This window comes from Octodon degus, unplaced genomic scaffold (genome assembly GCF_000260255.1).
Source record: "Octodon degus isolate 3935 unplaced genomic scaffold, OctDeg1.0 scaffold00067, whole genome shotgun sequence".
Lineage (NCBI taxonomy): Eukaryota > Metazoa > Chordata > Mammalia > Rodentia > Octodontidae > Octodon > Octodon degus.
Genome location: NW_004524643.1, coordinates 1608241 through 1632131, shown reverse-complemented (window position 1 = coordinate 1632131; position 23891 = coordinate 1608241). Strand labels below are relative to the sequence as shown.

Genomic DNA, 23891 nt, shown 5'->3' with positions numbered 1-23891 from the left:
TCTCTTAAAGGTCCTACCTCCCTAGTAAAGTGACCCTGGGTACCAGAACTTTAATACACAGGCCTCTGTGAATCCCGACCCCACCATCCTAGGGTTCCACTCTTTTGTTCCAGTTTGTGTGTCACACAGAACAACAAAAATCATAAAAGTCATTTTTTTTTGTTATGTTTTTGATTGGTTCTATTTCTCTAAATCCTTCCCATCACCCTGAAGCCTAGTAGATAGCAGAGAATTAAAGTTTAGGAAACAAAAGACTCTCAAAGACAAGGGATTGTTATATATTTACATTGATAAAAATCCTTTAATATGCAAATGTATTAGCACTGAGTTAAATGCTGAGACAGTGCCTGGTTTTCCCTTACATAGGAGCACCAAAACCCCTTCTTTTGGTGGGGTCCCTAACAGAAGCCAACTAGCCGCAGGGTGTTGGGGAAGGTCTTACGCATTCCCATACATTTTTCCTGGTCAATGTACAGGGAATTGGCTTTGACAGCCAGGTCATGCTCCAGGGTGGCTTTGTTGTGCACCAGAGACTGCAGGGTGTCTTCTGCATCCCTCAGGCGCTGCTGCAAGGTCTGTATGGTGTCGTCAACCTCATAGACCTCATTAACAAGGCTGCAGGAAGGAATAAGCAAGGTTAGATTGGCAGACATCACACCATTGTAGCTTGTGTTTCGCTGAAGCAAGGGCATGTATAGTTACTGAGTTCTTATACTGAAGCAGTAACTGCTGTGTAGAGTGACATATGGAACTCCTAGAAGCACAAAGGTTCCACCAATGTTAGAATCATTTTATATAGGAAAGGAAGCAATATTTGTGCATGATCCTAGTATGCAAAGGCCCCTCTTATTAATTACACCCCTTGATACATGATCCAAAGAGAAAACTAAGCTTATTTTTGGAGAACTTAAGAAAAAGAAAAGGAACAACTATGAAAAAAATAGTAACAGCCATTCATTTATTACACACACACACACACACACACACACACACACACATACACACACACACACACATAATTCTAAATGTTTTATGTGGTCAAGGAATTTAATCTTCATAACAATGGGAAGTAGACACTATGATTATCTCCATTTTACAAATGAGGAAACTGAACAGCCAGGAATTTAAATAATTCTCTTGATGGTTTTTCATCAAACTTCCTATGAGATGCTTTTAACTACTGCTTCCCTGAACTCTGGTCAGTTGAAAACAGAACTCCAAGTACAGTCGAGCCTACCTACTTACACTTCCACATCCTTTGGATTCAACCAATCCTAGATCAAAAGTATCTGGAGAAAAAAAACCAACTATATTCTATTAAATGTACTGAACATTTAATAGAATTTTCCCCCTGCCATTATTCTCCAAACAATATAACAACTATTTATACTATATTAGGTGTTATAAGTATCCTAGAGATGATTTAAACTATATAGAGCATATGTGGACTAAAAGTATTCTACCATTTTATATATGAGATTTAAATATCTGTGGGTTCTGGTATACAAGGGGAAAATTGGTACTGATTCCCCCTTGAGTACTAAAGAACAGGTATACCTCAAATTTTAACCAATAATGTAAAGCTAAAATTGTCTTTATTTAGGGAGTTTACTCCTCAACAGACTAAATTCATTAAAACATACAAAAATATAAAAAGAATAATGGCTTTAAATAGATGAAATATAGTCATCTCTTGAGACAGAAAAAGATCTCATCGTGATAAGAATCATTCATATTCAAATCATCAGGCAAAGGCAACTGTATATCTTTGCAGAGCTTTGCAACTGGAATAGGAATGTCAGAGGTCATCAAGCCCTGTTTCCTTGCTTTACAAATGAGGAAATTGAGTCCAGAGGATTGATAGACTGGCTTCTCCACAGGCAGACAGCCCGGTTGTGTTTATAAGCCATGCCAGGTTCTCCAGGAAGTAGGGAGGAAATAGGGAGCCTCCTGGTTACACTGACGAATGGCTTCCATTTCCTGTCCCCACCCTCTCAGCTCCTTATGATAAAAGCGCAGAAGCAGAGACCAAGGAAATTGGCCTCAGGACATTGGACTCTTCTGAGGGTGACCCAGGGGACAATACACAAGCTGTTCAGTTGAATGAATTTTAGATAAATGAGTAATTTTTAGTACAAATATCTTCTAGATTGGGATAAAATCGACATATCAAAGTTACCATGTTAACCATTTAAATACAATCTGGTGGCATGAGGTACATTCACACTGTTCTGCGGGGATCACCACCACCCATGCAGAGTACTCCCTCCATCATGTAAAACTGAAACTCAGTTTTCATTCCTCCTTTCCCAAGAGCCTGGCAACCACCATTCTACTTTCAATTTGAACACTCAGTGTAAGTGAAATAATACAGTAGTTGTTTAAACATATTTCACTGAGCATAATATCCTCAGGGCTCATCTAATTTGTAGCACATAGTTTTCCTTTCATAGTTGAATAATATACACTATAAATATTTAAATTTGGAATTAAGTTTTTTAGTATAAGAATTCCAGGCAATATTTGGTATATTACTCATTGGTCATTTAAATTTCAAATAGAAAAGGCTGCCTGATGGTTCAATTTTCAAAATTTGGCGATTTTAGCACACAGGCCAGTTTAATATAGGACACAAAGTGGGTTCTCCTGGAATATTGAGATGGTACACAGGACAAGAATTCTTCCACTCAAAGCTCCTTACACTCTGCTTTGTCTATGATTATCTCCATTTTACAAATGAGGAAACCAAACAGCCAGGAGTTTAAATAACTCTCCTGATGGTTTTTCATCAAACCACCTATGAGCTGCTTTTAACTACTGCTTCTCTAAATTCTGGTCAGTTGAGAACAAAACTTCAAGTACAGTCAAGCCTTCTTACTTATACGTCCACATCCTTTTGATTCAATGAATCCTAGATCAAACGTATTTGGAGGAAAAAAAAAAAACTAGATTTGTACTGTACATTTAATAGAATTTTCCCCCTGCCATTATTCTATAAACATTATAACAACTATTTATACTATATTAGCCACATTGTGAACATTTCCTAGGACATGCACTAAGCCATGAGCTGTTGTCTAGGTGGGAGGAAAAGGGGGCAGAAAAAAAGACTCATTTTGTCCTCTATATGCATCTGCATTATTTGAATTTATTTTATACCTGGGTATATTTCTATCTTACTTGTGAAATTAAAGACATTTAGAAAAAAAAGATGCAAAGTTTGATATGAAAATATAAAATAATAATTTCTTCCTGTTTTATTGAGTATGAGAGAAGAAGAGGAATTAACATTAATGTCTAACAACAATGGATATAATAGCCAAATGATAAAATACAGCACAAAAAATATTTCAATAAAAGAACAAATACTGGCCCTGGGAAAAGAAATACACAATATGATTCTGGTTGAAAAGTCAGGTATTACGACTTTCTACACAGCATGAACACTTTTTGTTAACACTCCTGGAAGAAAATTTAACAAATTACTACCATGCATTAACCTTGGATTGCATGGGGAAGAGAAGTTCTTTTTTTTTTTTTTTTTTTTTTTTTTTTTTTTTTTTTCATTTTCTATACTTTCTGGGTTTTCCACTATGATCTTGAGTACACACTACTGTTAAGGCCAGAAAAAAAATATTTATATTTTCATCTTTTTTCAAAAAATGTATTTACTACAGGGACTACAGGGTCTCACTACACAGATTGGATTCCTGGTGATCCTCCTGTTTTCAGCCTCCCAAGCGCTGGGATGACAGGAGCACACCACCAGGCCCAGTTTCAATCGCAGTCTCAGGGCACCCTGGGGGCAGGGCCGGCACAGCACTCCTGGGATTGAACCCCGGTACCTGCATCGGCCTAAGCAGGCGCTTTAATCTTCTGAGCTATCTGGCCAGGCCTTAAAAATTATTTTTAAAAGTAAACACAGAAACTACCCTTCTTAATCTGTGCATTCTGTACCTGTAGATACAATCAAACTATGGTAGAAAATATTTCTAATGGCTTCAATCCTTAACATGCAGATGTTTCTTTCTGTCACTGTTCCCCAAACAATATTACAATTATATTTATATGACATTTGTACTAAAATTGGCAATAAAAGGGATCTACAGACAATGTATACAGGGGGATAGATACAGGTTATAGGCAAATACTGTGCCATTTTATATAAGGGACTCGAGCATTTCCTTTGATATCTTTTGGTGGCTGAGGACCTGGAACTAATGTTACAAGATATGAAGGGAACATAATTTGGAGGCATTTTAACATTCCCTGATCTTTTAGAGAGGTTATGTGAAGAGGTTCACACTGTAGGAAGGGTCACCCCATTTCACCAATAGAACATACCATTCACATGCAAACAGTATGGAAATTCTCCAAGTCCATCCAACTTCCCAGACCCACCCTCCTACACACACACACACACACACACACACACACACACACACATCAGTCAGCTGGCCAAGAGCTCTAGGCGGGCAGACGTGGTGTACAAAGCAGAGGCCACCTCAGTGCTCCAGGTCCTCCACGTGTGCCCCATCTTGGGCAATGCTGACTTCATCCTTGTGGATGCTGAAACCAGAAATCCCTGATCATCACTGACCTCACCTCCTTCTTCATGTGCCCATATTCCTCAGGGATCCTTATCTTCCAAAGGGGATCTCATGCCTGGTACACCCCCTAAACAGTTTTCACAAAGCTATCCTTGTAGGATGTCTGTGTGGTCTCTGGCCTCAAAGCCTGATTCTTTGTTGTCCTCTCAGCTAGGATCACTCTAGCCTGCTCTTCCTGTCCCTAATGAATGCCATCTTCCAGTCCCAGGTGACAGGAGGCCTATGTTCTTTGAAATGAGGCTGATGTTTACACTGAGCATCCTAAGAACACCAACCCTTGTGTGGCCCTCAGGCACGTGTGATACTCTGCTTAGTTCATCTGGACTATCAACACCACTAAGCAAGTACACCTTGGGTACCCTACTCACTGCTGTGTCCCATGGACCCTCCTCTAGTGCTTGGGTTTTAAAAAATATTTGTTAGAGGAAGAACAACTTGCCCATCTTAGGTGAAAAAGATTATGTTGGGTAGTAGGAGCTTCCCCAAACTCCAAGTCCACAGGATCTACCAAGAAAAAGATCTGGACCCAAAGGGATGAAGACAAAGCACAGGCAGGAAGGAACCTGAAGAATTTACTTCTAAGTCTCCTATATCAAGCTTGAGAGAAGGAAGGCATCTACCAAGAGCCTGGCCCTGCTCCTAGAAAAAAAAAAATAATAATAATAACAGGCCATAAGAACATCTACACCATACAACTTTGTCCATCTGATGAATTGTATTTTTTTTCCCCTCCTTCAATGAGAGAGGAAAGGAATTAAAACTGAGGTGTACAAATTTCAATGGTTCTGGGTATGATAAATACAAAAATCTGAGAACTCATCTGAAAGCATGTATTATGTTATTATTGTTTAGGGAAAGGCATATTAAAAAGAAAGCTTTTCAAAAAAGATCTCAAGGTATAAAATATTACTATCCCTTCAGGTAGACCGCTACAAATAGCTGGGAATGAGACTGCTGACTGCAGGTTGTTTATCATCCCACAGGGCCTGACTCTAGTCCCCTTTTCCTCCTTAGTTTCCAGAGGAACCGTAAGCCCAAACACAGGATGTGAGGCAGGGTGATATATGAGCCCCACTCCTTGCTGACAAATACTAGTCCAGTGGAAAGTTTACCTGTGGGAGATTGTTTCAAACTGTATACATTAAAGTATCAATGTGTAGATAAGAGAATTTAAGAGACATGACAGAGTCCTTATTTCCCTCCTGTTGAATGACAGAAATACCTGGGGCGGGGGGGCACCACTAGCGCCCTTTGTTAGCTCATGGGAATACAATTTGTCATCATCTTCAAGGTCATATTTCACTTTAGTTTTTCATTCTTGGCTGACTGGAAGGAACTATTTATTCTGCTGAAGCTATCCATTTTGTAAAAATTACAGTCCTGAAAATAATTTTGCATTCAAGTGTAAGGAAAGCTGCAATAGCCTTTTTAAAAAATCCATCAGGATTATTCAAGTAAAGCAGAGTCTGGCCTGGCTTGCCACCAATGATGCCAAAAAGTTTTAGAATCACTTTTGAAAGAACCCATTTAGAATATTTTAAGTAAAAATAAAAATCTTGAAATGAAAACAGCCATTTTCCTCTGTCCCCACTCTCTTGAGAGTATGAGCATTGCTTTTCTCTAATCTAAACAGCCAAAGGGCTGTTTTCCGAGTGATCAATTTACAAAGGAAAATAATCTCCTCCAATAATGATGCTGAATATTTTTGGCAAGGATTTTCCTAAGAAGAAATATTGAGAAAAACAAAAGTAGGTTTTGTCCCAATGCTAGTGAAGAAACAGACAAAACAGACTAGGACGTTGACAGGAAGTAGAAGAAAAAGCAAATTCTGTTCAGCTGGGGAAGGTGGCACAGCGGGGAAGGTAGGACTAATAATCACTCAGCCTCTCAGAGAAAGCTGTGAGTGCCTCACTGATTGCTCAGTAACTCTATATTCTGCCACTAGTTAAAACCTTTATCAAAAACACTTTTTTAGCTGGATTAAAGCTCAGAGGCAAAACACTTGCTGAGAATGCACAACCTCTGGGTTCAATGCTCAGCAACAAAAGGGGAAGAAAAGAAATGAAAAAAGCAGTCTTGTGTTTGTCTAATGCCAGTTTGAAGAATTTTATTTCTATCTCTCCTTGTAGTGGCTCTACGGAAATGTTTCAGGAAATGACACCAGCTCAGCTTCTTCCAATTACTTTTGCAGAAGGCAGAATTCATGTTCTAATTCCAACTGGCCAAGGGGAAGTGCCCTCATTAGTAGGTTCTTCCAAAGCACAGAAGAGCTTCAGGCTGGCTCTGGAGGGCCTGTCCTGCCTCTGGAGCAAAGGGTGGCTTATTCTAAGCAATGGGTTGTATGGGAGGAGGGGTCCTATAAACCTACTTTGTGAAACATGGAGCATGGTGAGCCTCCCGTGACACCGCGGTGTAGACCCTAGACAACAGCTCCACTAGGAGAAATGCAGCTAGCCTAGGAAATGAAGGCCATCCTAAAAGGAACTGTCAAATTTAAATGCTGAAATTAATACAGTATTTGGAAGATGACCTGTGGAGTCAGATTCCTCCTGTCATATATGTGTAGGAGCCAGGCCTGATGAGGAGCAGACAATTTTATTTCTATTGAGAATAAAATGACCCTAATAAGACTTTTGAGGATCTCAGAGCATCCTGTGCATGGTCTCTATAGCCTGGGCAAATATGAAAGGCCAACAGAGGCCACAAAGAACAGAGGGACTCAAGGGAGTCTGTGGAAGTGAAGGTCCTCAAAATTCCTTTTCTGATAAGTTCCCATCCTAATGAGAAATGCACTTCTGCTGCTTCCAAGAGAGGTTTGTTCTGGAAATTCCAAACTCCAGGGAAGTATGGAGGAACCCAAACACTCACTGAACTTTCTGTATGAGAAAAATGTTCACTAACACATTTTTTTGTATAGTATTCATGCAATTTCCTCTTCCAAAAACTAGATAGTAAAATATACATGATAGAAGCTGTGCCATGAATGATTTTAAATGACTAGTCCAGTGGCGTTAGGTACACTTATGCTATTCTGCATTCACCACCACCAACTATCTCCAAACTGAGCTTCTCCACCATCCCAAACTGAGAGTCATGTGACCCATTCAACAGTTCTTATTATTAACTTCCCCTCCAGGAGATCCACTGCCTGGAAGCACCACTGGAATGAGAAGGCTCCTGCATGACCTGTGGTCAGAAAGCACCTTTATACTGAACCAAAGCTTGTAGTCAGGCTGGGAGATGGGGTCACACCAGCGTGAGCCTAACCTCCCCTCTGCCCAGCCTTACCGTAACTGGGCCATGTCTCTGCATAGCTCTATGTTAGGTCTCCTTGTGCGCTCATCCAGCCTGGTCTGAGCCACCTTCAGGAAGGCAGACTTATCCTTGATGGCCTTCTTGATGGATTCTATGGTCATTTCTGTGTGGAATATCTCCTGTAGCGTCTGTGACAAAGAGAAGCAATTGCCTGAAGCGTGGTGTTATCCCTTACACAACATGCGCCCTGCCTGCAATCTGTCCACTTGCTTCACCCTCTGGGAGAAGGAGGTTGATTCACTGAGAACCTAGCTCCTTCCTACTTCTGACCCCAGGGAATCTAAAGTGCTCTGCCAGATTTTGCTAGAGTCTGCTCTGTAGAACCCATCGTGCTTCTCTTCCCAGCTCTTGAGCCCAGTGACTTCACACTATTGAATTGAAAGCAGCCTGGTTTGGAGTAGATATACCACAGAAACTGATAACTGCTAAAATTCAGGGTTTCTGGCCCCCACCAACCCCAACACCAGTTGTTGATTACTGACCAGCGCACCTCAGTTTGTAATGGAGGAAAATTAGGCCAAGAGGGTTGGGTGGCCCTAACCTCCCTCCTCACATCAATATATCCTTGCCTCTTTATCTTCCAGCCAATTTAAGAGAGATGCCCTCCTAACAAAAGATTTGCCTTGAAGATCATCAGGTTTAGGCTTCAGGCTGCCTCATTTGTATGGGATGATCCTCTACCAGTATAGTATAGTATTCATGTATTTCTGACTTTATAGTCTTCGTTTCTTAAACAGGGTCCCCCAGGCTGCATAAACTTAAGTCTCTTCCTGATTGCTCTTCCTCCCCCACTTCTCTGAACACTTGCCCTTCTCCTAGGCCCTTGGCCTCTGCTCTCTGGTAGTTCCACATCCTCCCACCATTGTCCCTCACCTGTGGCTTCTTACTAGCAGCCTAGAGACATACCCAAGTATCGCCATTTTTTCTTTTAATGTATTCGGTTCAGGGTCTCACTACACAGCTCAGACTCCAAGTGATCCTCCTGTTTTCATCCTTCTCAGCCCTGGAATTACAGGTGCCCACCCAGTCTTGATGACTGACTCAGCACGCCCTGAGTTGTGGGGAAGGCATGTGGTTTCAGGGATCAACCCCAGTCCCTGTGCTCGCCTAAGCAAGCATTTAGTCTGCTGAGCTATCTCTAGAGGCCTTCACCATTTTCTCTAAAACCTCAAGTGTTTACTGTCACGCTCCTGTCCAGCCCCAGGTGCTTCATGTCCAAGCCCCCACCTATTTCTGCTGCTGAAATAGCATGGCCTGTAACCATTCCCTCTAGTTCTTATACATCTAATTTCCTGGTGGCCCCTGTACTCAACCTCTGGTCCTCATCAATCTTATCAAACTGCCTCTCCAAGTCTCTACTGAGACCTCTTGTATATCACCCTCTTCTTGGAACCCTGCTTTGTGTGTTTTCTCTGGTCAAATGATGCTCTAACTCCTGGCCTTTTTAACTGCTTATCCATCCCCAGGGCCAAGTTCTAACCTGGGTAACTCCTCTGCTGCATTTTCTCTCTCCTATATCAGTACACACAGTTAGCACTTGTGTACTCCAGGAACTCCTAAATCTGTGGCTTAAGCTTTGGCCTCTCTCCCAACATTTCATCAATGTGCTAGAAGCTATTAAACTCTTTCCATCACCAAGGCCTTCTTCATATGCAACCTACTCCACAAAGCCACATCTGCCTCCACCAATAGAAACACTGCTCTTTCTGCTAAGCAGTCATAACACTTTATCTATAATTCCAAGTGGTTCTCCTGCACAGTCACAATGGGTTTACCATTTCCTAAATGCATCTCACAGTAAGACATGACACGCATGTGTGTGTGTAGTCAAGGTCTCTAGCACAGAAACATGAATACACTGGTAGACTAAATTGTATGTCCTTCCCCCCAAAATTCCTATGTTGAAGTCCTGGCCCAAAGTACCTCAGTGTGTGAACACACTGGGAGACAGAATCTCTACATAAGTCTTTGTGTTAAGCTAAAGTGAGATTATTAGAGTGCATCCCAATCAAATGTGAAGTATGTCATAAGCAGAGGAAATTTGGATACAGATTCACACAAAGATAAGATGGTGTAAAGACAGAGGGAGAAAACAACATCAAAGGAGAGACCTTAGAAGAAATCGATCTTGCAACACATTCAGCTCAGACTTCCAAGCTCCAGGACTGTGAGACAATTAGTGTCTGTCCTTCAAGCCAAATGCTGTGTGACACTTTATGTTATAGCAGCCTGAGAACTGAATGCAGGGAGGCCTGCCCATTGACTCAGGTGTTTAAGTGCCTGCTGAAACAAAGCAGTCAGGCTCAGGATGCTATGGTTTGATCCCCTCATCCTCAAGCCAAACCAGACCTGCCCTGAAGGCATCCTGAGTGCCCACCCCCAAAAAAGAAATAAAAACACAGTAGTGAATAACAATTAGCTGAAAACACAAATTGTCACATGAGCCTTCTAAAAGCGCTTTGCAGTGGCATGTTAATACTCAATTGATTCCACCTGACTCCATTGACCTTTACACTGATGTTTTCCATAATCGAATTTCAACTTACCTTTCGAATTTTCTCTTCTAGGACCCAAACCACCCATGCCAGCCACACTGGACTCTTCACAGACTTAATTGCCTACCTCCAAGGCTTTGTTCAAGGTTCGTTCTGCTTAGAATCTTTACATCTCCCTATGAATCCCATAAGGGCTTTTGACGTTTGTCATTTGAAAGTCATAACTTATAATTTCCTGTTATGAATTTCTCGTAACTTTTCTCATACATGCATCTTTTCACAAACATAAGCTTCTTGCAAACAGAAGCTGGATCTTACACATCTCTTTGCCCTTTGCAATGTAGTACATTGTTTGGCTTAAGAAATATTCACTGTGGAATGAGAAGGAAAGGTAAAATTCTGTGGCCTGAGAGAACATGGCACCCTCAACTGGGCAATGCCACCCTAGAGCAACAAGAATCACTGAGTAAGGCTCTCAAGAAATACAAACTACATACAATATAATCCACAAAAGTAGCTCAAAGCTACAAGACTGATGCTAAGTAAAGGAAGAACGTCTTGCTTATCTTGAAATAAATTCTGCATGAATCCTTTATTGTCATCATAAAGGCCTAACCCTTAAAGCATCAAAAATTTACAATGCTAAATATACTTTGAACTACTTACAGCTTCCTGTATTTGGTTCTTCCAGAAAAAGGGTCTGAAATCACTGAACATAAAACATTCCTGCCATATGTTCTAATAATAAATTTTCTTCCTAGGTATATGGAATGATTTATTAAACTTCAATAATAATATTTTGTTTCTATTAAGTACTAAAAATCTTTTACTGCACAGTGCATTCTTTGTGCTCCAAACACCAGTGAATTCCAATTTCATTTTGACACCTAGCTACCTGCCTAAACTAAATGGGATACTTTGTGCTGTTTTAAAGTTTTCTTATTCTGTGTAGCCAGGAGGTCATGTGTCATGTGGCGTCTTTCTGGGAGTGGTGAGAGATTTGTGGTCCCAGAGCACCCTGCCTTTTCCGGGCTACCACCCTACCTTGTGGTTCATTTACCTTTGCTAAGTGAGTCTGAATCTTATTCTTAGCATCTGCAGTCTCAGCAATACGATTAGTGAAAGCCACGTTCACTTTGTTAAATTGATTCCACATCTCATTGGCAGTCACCACCAGAAGGTTTTCAATGTCATCCCTTAGCTTGGCAGAAGCTGCCCTCTCACTCTGGGAACGGAGAATATTGTCATCTGTAAATTTTGCCCAAGATTCAGGCACTGAGACCCTGAAAAAAGGAAAAGACATCAAATAGTGGTGGCAATGATGCAGCAGTTTAGATGGTGTCTGTGGGCAACAATTTGTCCTGTGAAAGAGAAACCTGCAAACCACTGATCCAAGTCTCCTTGCATAAAATAAACATCAGAGTAAAGCTCAAGTTAAGCTTTTCTTAAACATTCCTTATTTTACTTCTAACCAAGTTTCTACTAATCCAAAGCACAAATACCTCTTCCACCATTTCAGGGCCAGAAAAGCATTAATGAAGGGTATAGGTCTAAAGGTTAATTACAAATGTGTCAGACCAACCCAAGAAGTATATGAAAATATGTTCAGCCTCAGGAGCAATCAAATATGTACTAATAAAAATAGCATATGTTAGAAATCCTTTGTCAAAATAGCAAAGCATGAAGAGAATGGTAATTTGCAGTGCTGGTGAGCAAGCTTAGAAAGCTCTAGATCCTACAGGTGAGAAGTTGAGTTGGCACAATCTCTTTGGAGGGTAAAAAGGCAAGATAAGGCAAGAGCTTTTCATTTACATATGTACAGTCTAGAAACTCCACTTCTAGAATTTTATTCTAAGGAAATAGTGTAACACAGGACTGGCGAGATAGCTCAGTGAACTAAGTGCCAGGGTTTGATCCACTTTCCTGCATGGTACACTGGCCCCACCCCTGGGGTGCTCTGAGCTGGCAAATGAGCCAGCATGGTGGAGCATGCCTGCAATCCCAATACTGGGAAGGCTGAAAACAGGAGGATCTCTATGAGTCTGAGCTGTGCAGTGAGACCCTGTACAAAATACATAAATTTAAAAAAGTAATACAAAATGTATGCAGGAAGATATTAATTTCAGAAATACATATACTGATCCCTGAAAAATTAGAAACAACATAAAAGTTCAAAAGTAGTCAAAAGGTTAATTATGACATATAAAAAGTAACCTATATTTCATGTAGGCTCAGCCATATTTATTTATTAACTCAGGAAAACTTATTTCACAAATAATGTTACTGATGTTATGAAGTAAAAAGTCTAATTGGCTATAATAGCAGTTTGTATATAATACCCTTTTTAATTTAAAAATATAAATTGCTACCTAAATGTGTGAAGGAATGCTAGGACTGAAGGCTAATTGTGAATTTGGAGTATCTATATATTTATGTGCTTGTTAATGTAGCAAGATATTAAATAAGACTTAATGTTGAATAGGGGTTTTAGTTTAGGCTCCAATGACCCAAAATACCACCATGGGTGGACCCTCTGTACCCTGATATTGTGTGAGATGGCTAAGAAGTCATGCTGGACTTAGAGGCATTCTTTTAAAGAATTAAGTGGCCAGAATGTATGATTGGATCCTAGACCATGTCCTACCCGTCAAGAAGGTAAGAAAGATGATCCATAATCTCCTCAAGCTAAATAAGAGGCATTTTGGGGGCCCACTGAGAGTACAGGCTCTGATTCTCATCTAAAGAATTTAAAAGTTTAAGTTGGTAACTGGCAGTATGATCCCAGAGGCCAGCCAAAAGAGAGGGCTGCTTTAGGGGTCAGGAGAGCCACAGGAGATAATCCATTTCAGGATCATCTTATAAATGGGATAGGAAGGGCCAGCCAAATAGCTCAGCAGATTAAAGCACCTACAAGCAGGCGCAGGGGCCTGCTGTGGGGGTCCCATCCCCGGGGCAAGTTGAGATGGCAATTGAGACTGGGCGTGGTGGTGTGCACCTGTAATCCCAGCACTTGGGAGGCTGTAAATTGGAGAATCACTACTAGTCCAATCTAGTAGTGAGACCCTGAACACCCTATAGACCCTTCCCTAAAAAAAAAAAAAAAAAAAAAAAAAAAAAGTGGGATAGGACAAGAGTATGGAGAAGTTTCATGGGTAATAAAAATACTGTTTATCTTAAGTAGACTGTATTTACAATGGTATCCAAGTTTGTCAAAACCCATCAAAATTTAATCTGGATTACTCTATCATACGTAATAATAAGCATGAATCTGCCCCACTCTCTTTTGCACATATATAATCACTTGGCCTTTCTTTTCAAGTGTAAGAGCCCTAGCCAGAAGCTGCGGTCATGCCCTTGGTTTTTATAACCTTCACAACTGTGAGTGAAATAACCTGGATGCTTTATCGGTCACCCATTTGGGGTATTCTGTTAGGACAATAGAAAATGAACCAAGATACTCCATAATGGGACATCATTTTGAAAGGACAGAGAATAAATGAATAACAGCAAAATCACAGAAGTGGCCCACATGTGACTTACGTTGCGTCAACCTTCTCCACTCCACGGAAGTAGCTAACACCATCAGAAGTGTTATGCAAGTGGTGACATTTGTCATCAATCCGGTAAGCTGCCTGTTTATCACTTAGGTCTTTTTCTAGCTCGTGCTGGGCAGCTCTATCAGCGCTGTAACATAGAACAGAGAAATAAAACCTTGTACTCAGGCAACAATTTTCTGTAGGAAATGGCCCTTCTACGCCCTCATTCCTGTTCTCCCCATCTTTCCTCCTTCGTACAACATTTAAATTCCCAGTCAGAGAATTCTTTGGAGATGGCTGTGTGTATGGCCATGAGAACCCTACTCCTGCCCTGCACACACTTCCCCTTCCAAGAGGCAATAAGAAAGGGGAGAGGCAACATAGATAAACAGCGGTTATTTTCCTTACACACACCAGCAGTTCCAGACAGGACACTGGCTTACAGTAACCTGTCTGCCTCTGTGCCTTCTTTTCCTCCTTCTTTTTCCATCTCTACATCCTCATGCTCTCCTCTATTCTTTACTTGAAATTCCTCAGGAAATGATGAAACACTCAGAGTGAAGCCTCTCTCTATCCATCCATGACCAGTTTGCGGTCATGCTACACCTAGGAGATTTTTCTAGGAAAATGTAAAACCCAGAGTTGAAATTAACTTCCAGGGTAGGAGCAAGAGATTGCTTGAAAATAAATGATGAATTGTGGTTCATCCCAGCTCAGTGCTCCAGGAGCCTCATGACTGGGAAGGAAGAGACCCTGGTGAGCTCTAAGTGGCATGCTCTTCTCTGCCTTGCCACATAGAAGAGCCCCACAGTTCACTCTCAAAGATACGGGCTCAGAGAAAGGGACAGGTATTGGGTGACAGGTCAACCACATCTTTGTTCATGAGATGGTTTATTCAACAAATAATTATTGAGCACCTGCTACTTGCCAGCCATTGTTCTGTAAGCCTGGCATGCACCCATGGGTGAAGCAAATACCGGTAAGAAACTTGCCTTCTACTGAAAGGAGACAGATTCAATGAATTGGAATTTATGTGGTTAGAACAACAATGTAAAAAGAAAAAGGCAGGCAGAAAGAGGCCAGAAAAACAGATTATGATTTTAAACAAGATGGTCAGGCTGGGTCTTCCCAGGTGACCCTTGGCAAAGACTTGAAAAGGAAGACTGTCATGCACATTGGACACTGGCAAGAGTCCTATTTTCCTCTAATGAAATTGAAGAGCATTAATTTAAAACAGTCATTCTGATGCCAGGCTGAAAACAACTCTAGGGGGGACCTGGGAGAACACAGCAGTGCTTAGAGTGAGAAATGGTAGTGATTTGGACCAAGGGTACAATCGTGAAGAAGGAAGAGATACTAAATATGTTTAAAAGATAAATTCAAGAGAATCGCCTATGAGATTAGACTTCATTCAGAAAAAAAAAAAGAGCTTAAATTGAGTCATCAGAATAATGGAATTCCTTCAGCTGAGGTGGGAGAGGCAAGAGAAGGCACATTAAGTTGGCATACTTTAGTTTAGTGTTCCCCAAACATTCATGTGGAGATAGCCAGTAGGTTGTTGAAGTTTGAGAGATCTGGGCTAGAAACAAAATGCTATATGTAGATTAAGCATACAGACTGCCTTGAAAAAGCAAGACAACTAAACTATCTTAATCATTTCTGTGTGCCCAGTACTTTAAAAAAAGAAAAAATATATAGGAGCCACTCGGTAAAGATTGTCCTCAGTTGAACCAACTGATTCTATCTACAAGTTCCCTCCACCTTGGCCTGTGCCTCACAGAAATTACTTCACCTAACAGAACTAAAATTTCTTCTTTGTAAAGTAGAGAGGGCAGCAGCAGGCAAGGCACTCGTCTTGTGAACTCTAAAATCATACACATAAGAAGGGTGAAAAGTGAAGGCGCAGCCTGCCCTTTCTACTCCTGTATTGTCTCTTGGCTTAGGTTTTTGTAAGGAAACTGAGACTACAAGGCCGGTGTCCTTTGTAGTCTGGCATCAAGATGCTCCTTAAGCTTCCTGTCTTGGGCTGATATCCTTGATGAGGAGGGCTTGCCTGGATCTCTTCTGGCTGGGCCTCAAAACTCTCTTTGATAAGCTATCTCAAGCAGCTCTCCATCAAGATAAATCCCAAGATAGGAAGAATTTTGACCAGCATGTTGGCCTAACAAGATTCCATTTTTCAGCTAAGGGCTTCATGGTTCTTTCCAAAGCAAATGAAGTGGAAAATCCTCTTTTCATCCCCATCATTGGACAGAGCATAGCAGAAAAGCCATGCTAGGAAATGAGGTAAACATTTTGCCTACTATAGATTAAAGGAAAGCTAAGCTCTTTAAAGGATCACCAAGAAAAGATTCCAAACAAGTACACACACACACACACACACACACACACACACACACACACACGCAGAATCTCCTACAGAAGTACAGCTAGCAGGGAGACAATGTGTAAAGTGGATTTTTAGAGAGCTGTAAGGATCTAAGTCACAAAAAGCCAAAGATGCTATAGATATAAGCACATTTTAGATTAGGAATAAAAATGAGAACCAGAGGGAAACAACAGAAGTGATTCCACAAACTACACTAAACCTTGTTTTTTCAATTCCTAGGGATGGGAAATAGAAAATTAGAAATGCACTGCCTTGGAAACTGTACAGTTAACCAAACCATGGTATTCATCTTCAATAATCTTTTCCCCCTTTCTCATTAATTTCTTAATTAACCCTTCTAATTACATCTCCAGAGAATCTCTGCATATACATTTCACCAGCCTTTCCAGGGTGGATACCAACACACAAGGTGGAAAACCTGAGCAAGCAGTAACTGATGCTGTTATCACATTCATTCCTTGAGTGTCACATGCTAACTCTGATAACATTAGGATAGGCACAACCATCATTTCTTTGTGGTGGAATGTCCAACACGACTTCTTTCTATGGGCATAACCAACATGATCTTTCTATCCTTGTACAGCAATAGGTTCAACCCATACTTTTCTATGTTGACAGCTCTTATTATCACTTTGATTATTATTCTTTTCCCTCTCCCCTTCTCCTCCCATCCATTCCCTAAATATTAAGTATCCATTATTGCCTAGAAAAGAAAATCAGTGACACTGAGGAGCTTGTGTTCTGGTAGGGGCTTGGAAAAGAAAACAATGTAATGGGATGTAGTGAACTTGGTAGTGATGCAGTCAGGGATGGTAGACCTTGAAGGAGGTATGGAAAATGAACATGAGTGACCCGTATATAACTCACTACTTTTCCAACTGCTAGGGCTGAAAATATATAAATAAATTTTCATCAAAGAATAAAAGTTTTTTAATTAAGAGAAATTTTAGCCATATTCCAAGTGAGGGCAGAAGTCTTCTCTAACATCTTAAAATTACTTCTTTAAATAAAAAATTTAAAAAATTTTATTATTTAAATAAAAATTTAAAGTAAATATCTTAAGCACTCATCTTAATAAAAGTACAAGTGTATGTGCCTCTGTGTGTGTGTGTGCCTGTGTTTGTAAGAAGATAAGGAAAAATTGGTGTGAGGCATGAAAGTAAACTTCAATTACATGTTCAAATTATATAATATTGTATAGAGATGTAAAATTCTTACGCAAGTTGGGCAATAGCCTTATCCAAATATCGCTTCATTCTTTCTTGGCAACACAGAATAACATCAACTTCCTACTTAATTGAAAAGCAAAATACATATTAATATTTTCATTATGGAGTAAAACTTCCAAAGTCAGAAATGCAACAATTCACCAATGAAGCAAACTTTATTTCTTGAAAACTAGCCAAGTGAAGCAAGAAAACACTATTAATTGACTTACTATCTATGTGTCCCAGACATCTGTAACAGGGCTAGAGGGAAATTATATTATAGGACAGGGTGGGACATAGCTAAAAGTTTTAGGATTTCACTTTTTAAAAATTTTTGTCCTTAATTCAAACAGCAAAAGGAGATCAAAGTTACATTGACATGTACATTCGAATTCAAATATGCACCTTCTTCTATAAGTTATTCTTCTACAACAACTATTATTTTTCAAATGGTAATAGAATACTCATCTCTAACAAAACTAAACAAAAAAGGAAATATAAAGGAAGGACCATTTTGTATCTGTATTTACAAGATAGGATAGATATACAGCTACTTTCTCTTAATTCAATGAGAAGAAAGATTTGTACAAATAGTATTTGGACAGGATATCATGTCTGCATCTTGTACTACGAATAACCACTAAGAAGATAATAATATGCAATGTATTAAATATTGAAACTATCCTATTAATTGGTTTTGAAACTGTCTCATTGCTATCTGTTTCTCAATAAAATTAATTTAAAAAATGGGTGCCACGTGATAGGCAGTGTTCTGAGTACTTCACATACCTTAACTCATGTGATCACGCTGACCACACCAGAAAGTGGAAAATGTTATTTATCCTTTTCACATATAGGAAAACCATTAATGCAAGTGATTTATGTGCTTAATGTACATGATGCAAAGATAAATAAATGAATATAAAGCACAAAAAAGAAATTGTTATAAAGGTATTAGATATAAAGCTGGATCCTACTTTAATGAATCAAATTTGTATTGTATTTTATCTTTTATCAGTAATAAATGTATTTAATTGTTTTCAGTAACTGTTAAAATAATTATAAGTTTCATATTCCTTTTTGGACTGGTTACTAATAAATTATTATTGTATTATTATTAAATTACTATTGCAAAAAACCTATTATTTTTCAAAACAAATAGCTATTGGATAACTATAACAGCAAATAAATCAAGGAGGAAAAGCAGGAGGCAGAAGGAGCATCCTCTGGCAGTTCATATGACCCTCAGTAGGCCTGGGTCTTTGGTCCAGACATGGTCCTTTCTGTGCCCTACCACCCAGTTCCTACACTAGGACCAACACATGCCCCAGGTTTCTCCACTTGACCACACTGGTGTTTGGATGTGTGAGGACACATGGACCATTCCACAGTATGTGCTTCTTTAGAAACTTCAGACATTCGTTTCCCTTTGAAATTAATATTCATATTGGAAAATTATGAGCTTCAAAATAGCACCAAAAAGATGTTCTTTAAAAGCGTTCACAGTCATGCTTACTGCTTTCTCATGCAAAAAGTAGCCATCCCACATTACAGCTTTATGGCATCTTAAACTTGAACATTTTTCTATGATATTTGACGATAATGTGGACAACACAATAAATATATAAACAGCACCAACACATATATTTTTCCCAAGGTTTTGACAAGTACACCCCAACTGCTCTTAGAAAAGTTCTGTCTACCACATGAATACAGTATTTTTTTATTTCTATAACCAAATAGCCACTATAACTCCTCTAAATTTTTGTCAGAGAATCCTTCTCAGTAGACTAGCCAACTTGCCTGAACTTAGGCTAACACAGTGTGTATTTATTCATCAAGTCAACAACTTCTTTTGTGAACCGACAGTTTACCAGGTTATCCATTTTTTTCCCATTTTTCTTATTAATGACAAGCCTTCTTATTACTTAAGTTACACCTTTTCCCATTAATATGTGTTATTTATTTTTGTACATGTTTGGCCTTTGCCCATATGTTGTGCATGGTGTTTTGGATATAGGGACATTCATCATTTGTATGAATTCAAGTATCATTTCTTGGTTTCTGTGGGTTGTGCATCAATCTTAGGAATTTTTTATTTTGTTTGTTCGTATTGTTCATTTCTTAACTGTCTCAATGACAGTGTTTGTGTGTGTGTGTGTGTGTGCACGCGTGCACATATGTACATGCCTGTGCAATGCGTGCATCAGTGAGATGTTGGCAAAGAATGCAGTCTTTCTCAGAAAACACTACTTAAAACCAAAATCCTACTGGTTTATATTATGTGCAGTGTGTTTTAAGATACAATGCACATGGTAGCAATTCCTGGGACTTTTAGAAGGAGAAAATGAATTTAATGAGTTTTTAATAAAAATCTTTAAACAACAGTTTTATTTGTGAATTTAAGTAATGTCACATGGTGAATGTCAGATGGCTGAAGGCAGAGGAAATGGGAGGCCTAAAGCCATGTACTTTAATTTGGAGCTCTTCTCTATGGGGACTTGTGCTCATACATGAAAATAGCTCTGAAATACCAAAGTAAAAGTAAGGGCAGTGCAAAGCATCCCTTCATCTGCCTCTGAGAAAGTTTACAGAAGATGGTAGATACACAGAGAAGTCAGAAATGTGGGAGGAGCTTGAATCCAACTGAACCTGTGATTGTAGCTTTATACCTATGAAAGCTAAGATTCTGGCAGAATGCCACTTTTAGGAACCATGCATTTAGGAACCTGGAAAGTGGGTGCAATACTTCTGGATCCTGGCCTGCAAGGAATAATATACTCCATGAATTGCATGGTCATGGTAACTTCGCAGGGATTCTTAGATTCCCAGTATTCTAAGCAATAAAAACAAGATTTTATTTGCAGTTCTTCCAATGGAAATCTAACAAGGAATCACAACAAGGAGTTTGAAGAACCTGGGTTAATCCTACGATCTGAGCAGGTGAAACCTGTGTGTAAATCATCTCTTTTACAATGCTTCTCCTGGAAACTGTATTCTTAAGACAGTGGGGTAGGGAGAGAGGCAGAATAGAGACCAGGCTTTGGCTTTCCCTCATGCCTCAAGTAAAAACCCTTTACATTCCCTGATCTTGTTTGGAATAGTACTGAATACATATGCTTCAGCATCAGACATCACTGCTCAAATGCTGGCTTTGCCATCTGTTAAACTGTGACCCAAGACAGGTTGTAAACTAAAGGTAATACCCACCTTTCCATGGCGTTTCATAGAGAAGTATGTGCCTAGCTGATGTGAGTCTTCAGTGTTAGGTCTCACTTTGCAACACAGGCGATTTGCTTGATGCTAGAACTTAACCTTGTTAGATGTGGATGTATTCTCAGCTGAGAAATATGGGCCACATCACAAGAATGTTGAGTTCTGGCTACCAATGTAGAGAGGCTCTGGCTCTGAGCTATATCGTGAATTGTGAATATAAAATCATTTCTTACACAACTTGCTTCACCCATTTGATCCTGATTTAATGAATTTTACATGAGCAACTATGCTTGTAATTTTACTGACCATAGTTTTGTTCTGTCTCATGCCCACCTTGGGAGTTCCATGTCTCCCACCTTGGCTCCAACTTGGTGGATCTGCTCTATAAAACTCCCTAGAAAAGGCAGGTTCGTGGGCAACCCAAGTGAGTCCTCTTCTGTCCCTCTCTTGGACAGAAGCTTTCCTTCCCTCAATAAATATATTCTGCTCCTTAAAAAGTAATTTCTTTCTAGGTGTGATGGTGCACACTTAATAATCTTAGCAATAAAGAGGCTGAGATAGGAGGATTGTGAGTTTGAGGCCAGTCTAGGCTCCAGAGTGGGACCTAAAACCCAAAAATAAAATAAACTCATTTATTGGATATCACTGTTAAGCTCAGATTCTGTTCCCAGCAAGTTGGAGCTATATTTTCAGTTCTATTTTTCCACATTAACTGCACATTTTTAAGTTTGAGGAAAGTAGGCAAAACAATACAGTATAACAAATGGGATAGGCAAGAACAATTACTTTTAAAATCCAACTGCATGGCCAGGGAGATAGCTCAGCAGCATAAGCACCTGACTGGAAAGCACAACATCCCAAGTTTGATCCCCGGTACCAGAAAAAAAAAAAGTTAAACTCCAACTGCAAGTCTACTTGAATCTAGCTTATGGAAAACTCACCAATAGAAGCAGTACTCTGTTTTTATATATAAGGCTACTTAATGATGAAATGATCATCAAATATATGTTCTCACTGAGTTTAGTAAGAAGAGGAATTTACTTTCATTAGTGATTTACATTGTCATTTGCTCCTGAATCTGCACAAGTTGGCCAAATAGCTTGCCTTTGCCCCATGGCTCGTCATGAGAAGCCTTTGGTCCCATCACTCATTTACATAGAAACGTATGCAAAGAGGAAAGTTCTTATGACTGATTGTCAGAGCCTACCCAAACATTCTTCCCATGCTGGGGTCAAGGATCTATCTATTCAGTTCTCTCAAAGCAGAGCCCTCCTGGGCTGGATTATGCTGAAATGTCTGGAACTGATTGCTTGCACATTCTCAATAAACCTCTGTGGCTGCAGTGTTTTTGTTTTCTCCTTCTGCAACACAAAGGAGAGGAAAGCCACTTGTGGTAATGAAACTGGCCAGCTGGGGCCAGGCCCAGAGCCCCAGCCTGAGCTCTGAGCTCTGAGCATCTGCAGGCCAAGTCTGCACCTCAGAGCAAAGGCAGAGAGGGCTATGGGTAACATGACTCTGTAGTACCACTTGCTTCAGAGGTCAAACAGGTAGCATGGTCCAGGAGTGCTATGCAAATGGGAAGAGGGGCCATGACTAACTCCTCAGGAGAAGCTGTCTACAAGCTCAGTGCAGATAGAGTATCCCTTTTCTGAAATGCTTTGGACTAGACTTTAGACTTTTGTAGAATTTGGAATATTTGTAAATACCTAGTAAAACATCTAATGGATGGGACTTCAGCCTAAACACAAAATTCATTTATGTTCAGATACATTTTATTTATTTTAATTAATTAATTGAGGTACTGGGGATTGAACTCAAGACCCTGCTCTTGCCAGGCAAGCACTTATTCTACTGAGCTATCTCCCCGCACCCCAAGATACATTTTTATATACACAGGCTGATGGTAATTTTATACAACTGTATATAATATGACTGTATTTTCATTGCAATCCCTCTATCCCATAAAGGCCAACATATGGAATTTTTCACTTGTGTTGCCACCGTGGTGATCAAACTTTGGAGTATTTCAGATTTTGGATTCTTGGACTAGGGATGCTGAGCCTGTATCACTGATTGAAGGTAAGAATCAACAGCATTCATGAGAAAATATTTCACTGTGCACCTGTTTTTCAAAAATAGGCTTTATAAAGTTACTTTTTTTCTAAGATAAATTGTATGTTAACCTTATTACCTTGAATAAGCAACAGGACACACTTATTATCTGAATTGACAAGTCTTTGGACATATGTTTTGAATTTTTCTTTGGTAGATACTTAGAATTATTGGATCATACAGTAACTCTATATTTAATAATATTCCAAGCAGCTGCCTCATTTTATATTCCCACCAGTAGTGTGTGAAGGTTCTAATACCACAACACTCTCACTTGCTATCTTAGGTGTTTGTTATGGGTATCTTATTGGGTATGACATCAGGCTTCATTATGATGTTGACTCATGCTGCCCTGATGATTAATGATGCTGAACAATTTTTCAAATGCTAATTGGCCTTTTGTATAATCCCCTTGAACTGCCTTTTACTATTTTTTGCCCATTTTTAAATTGGGTTGTCTTGTTCTAAAAATGCTAATAGTTATTTATAAATTCCCTACCTAAGTCTTTTGTCAGATATACAGTCTGTAAAGATCTTCACTTTGTTGATAATGTTCTCTGAAGTACCAAACTTTCAATTTCCATCATGTCCAATTTATATGTATTTTATTTTGTTGTTTGTTTCTTTTCAGTCATTTCAAAGAAACTACTGCCTATTTCAATGTCATTATTATTTATGTACATGTTTTTCTTTTTTAAAAAATTCTATCTCTTTCATTTAAGGATTTTATTCATTTTGACTTAATTTCTATATGTAGTGATGGAAGGATGTGACTTTGTTCTTCATATATGGATATCCAGTTGTCCAACCACCATTTTTTGAAGAGTTTGTTCTATTCTCATTGAATGATCTCAACACACTTGTCAAAGATAAACTGATGGTAACAGTGAGGGTTTGTTTCTTAATATTCAAGTTCTGTTCCATTGGTCCATCTATATGTATGCAAGTACTATACACACTATAGCTTCTCAGTAAGTTTTTTTTTCTTTTCAAAGTTTTATTGATAAACA

At 39.4% G+C, this 23891-nt stretch overlaps 1 protein-coding gene across 1 annotated transcript in view; it reads right to left on the bottom strand.

Moving 5' to 3' along the window:
- Nucleotides 1-398: 398 nt before the first annotated feature.
- Nucleotides 399-23891, bottom strand: part of Tekt3 (tektin 3) — a 43013-nt gene continuing 19520 nt past the window's right edge. Inside the window, exons 3-7 of the mRNA XM_004634937.2 lie at nucleotides 17564-17634; nucleotides 13961-14104; nucleotides 11481-11703; nucleotides 7899-8053; nucleotides 399-615 (exon numbers count right to left, since the gene is read on the bottom strand). Of these exons, the coding sequence (XP_004634994.2) occupies nucleotides 399-615; nucleotides 7899-8053; nucleotides 11481-11703; nucleotides 13961-14104; nucleotides 17564-17634 (810 nt within the window). The remainder of the gene's footprint in view (nucleotides 616-7898; nucleotides 8054-11480; nucleotides 11704-13960; nucleotides 14105-17563; nucleotides 17635-23891) is intronic.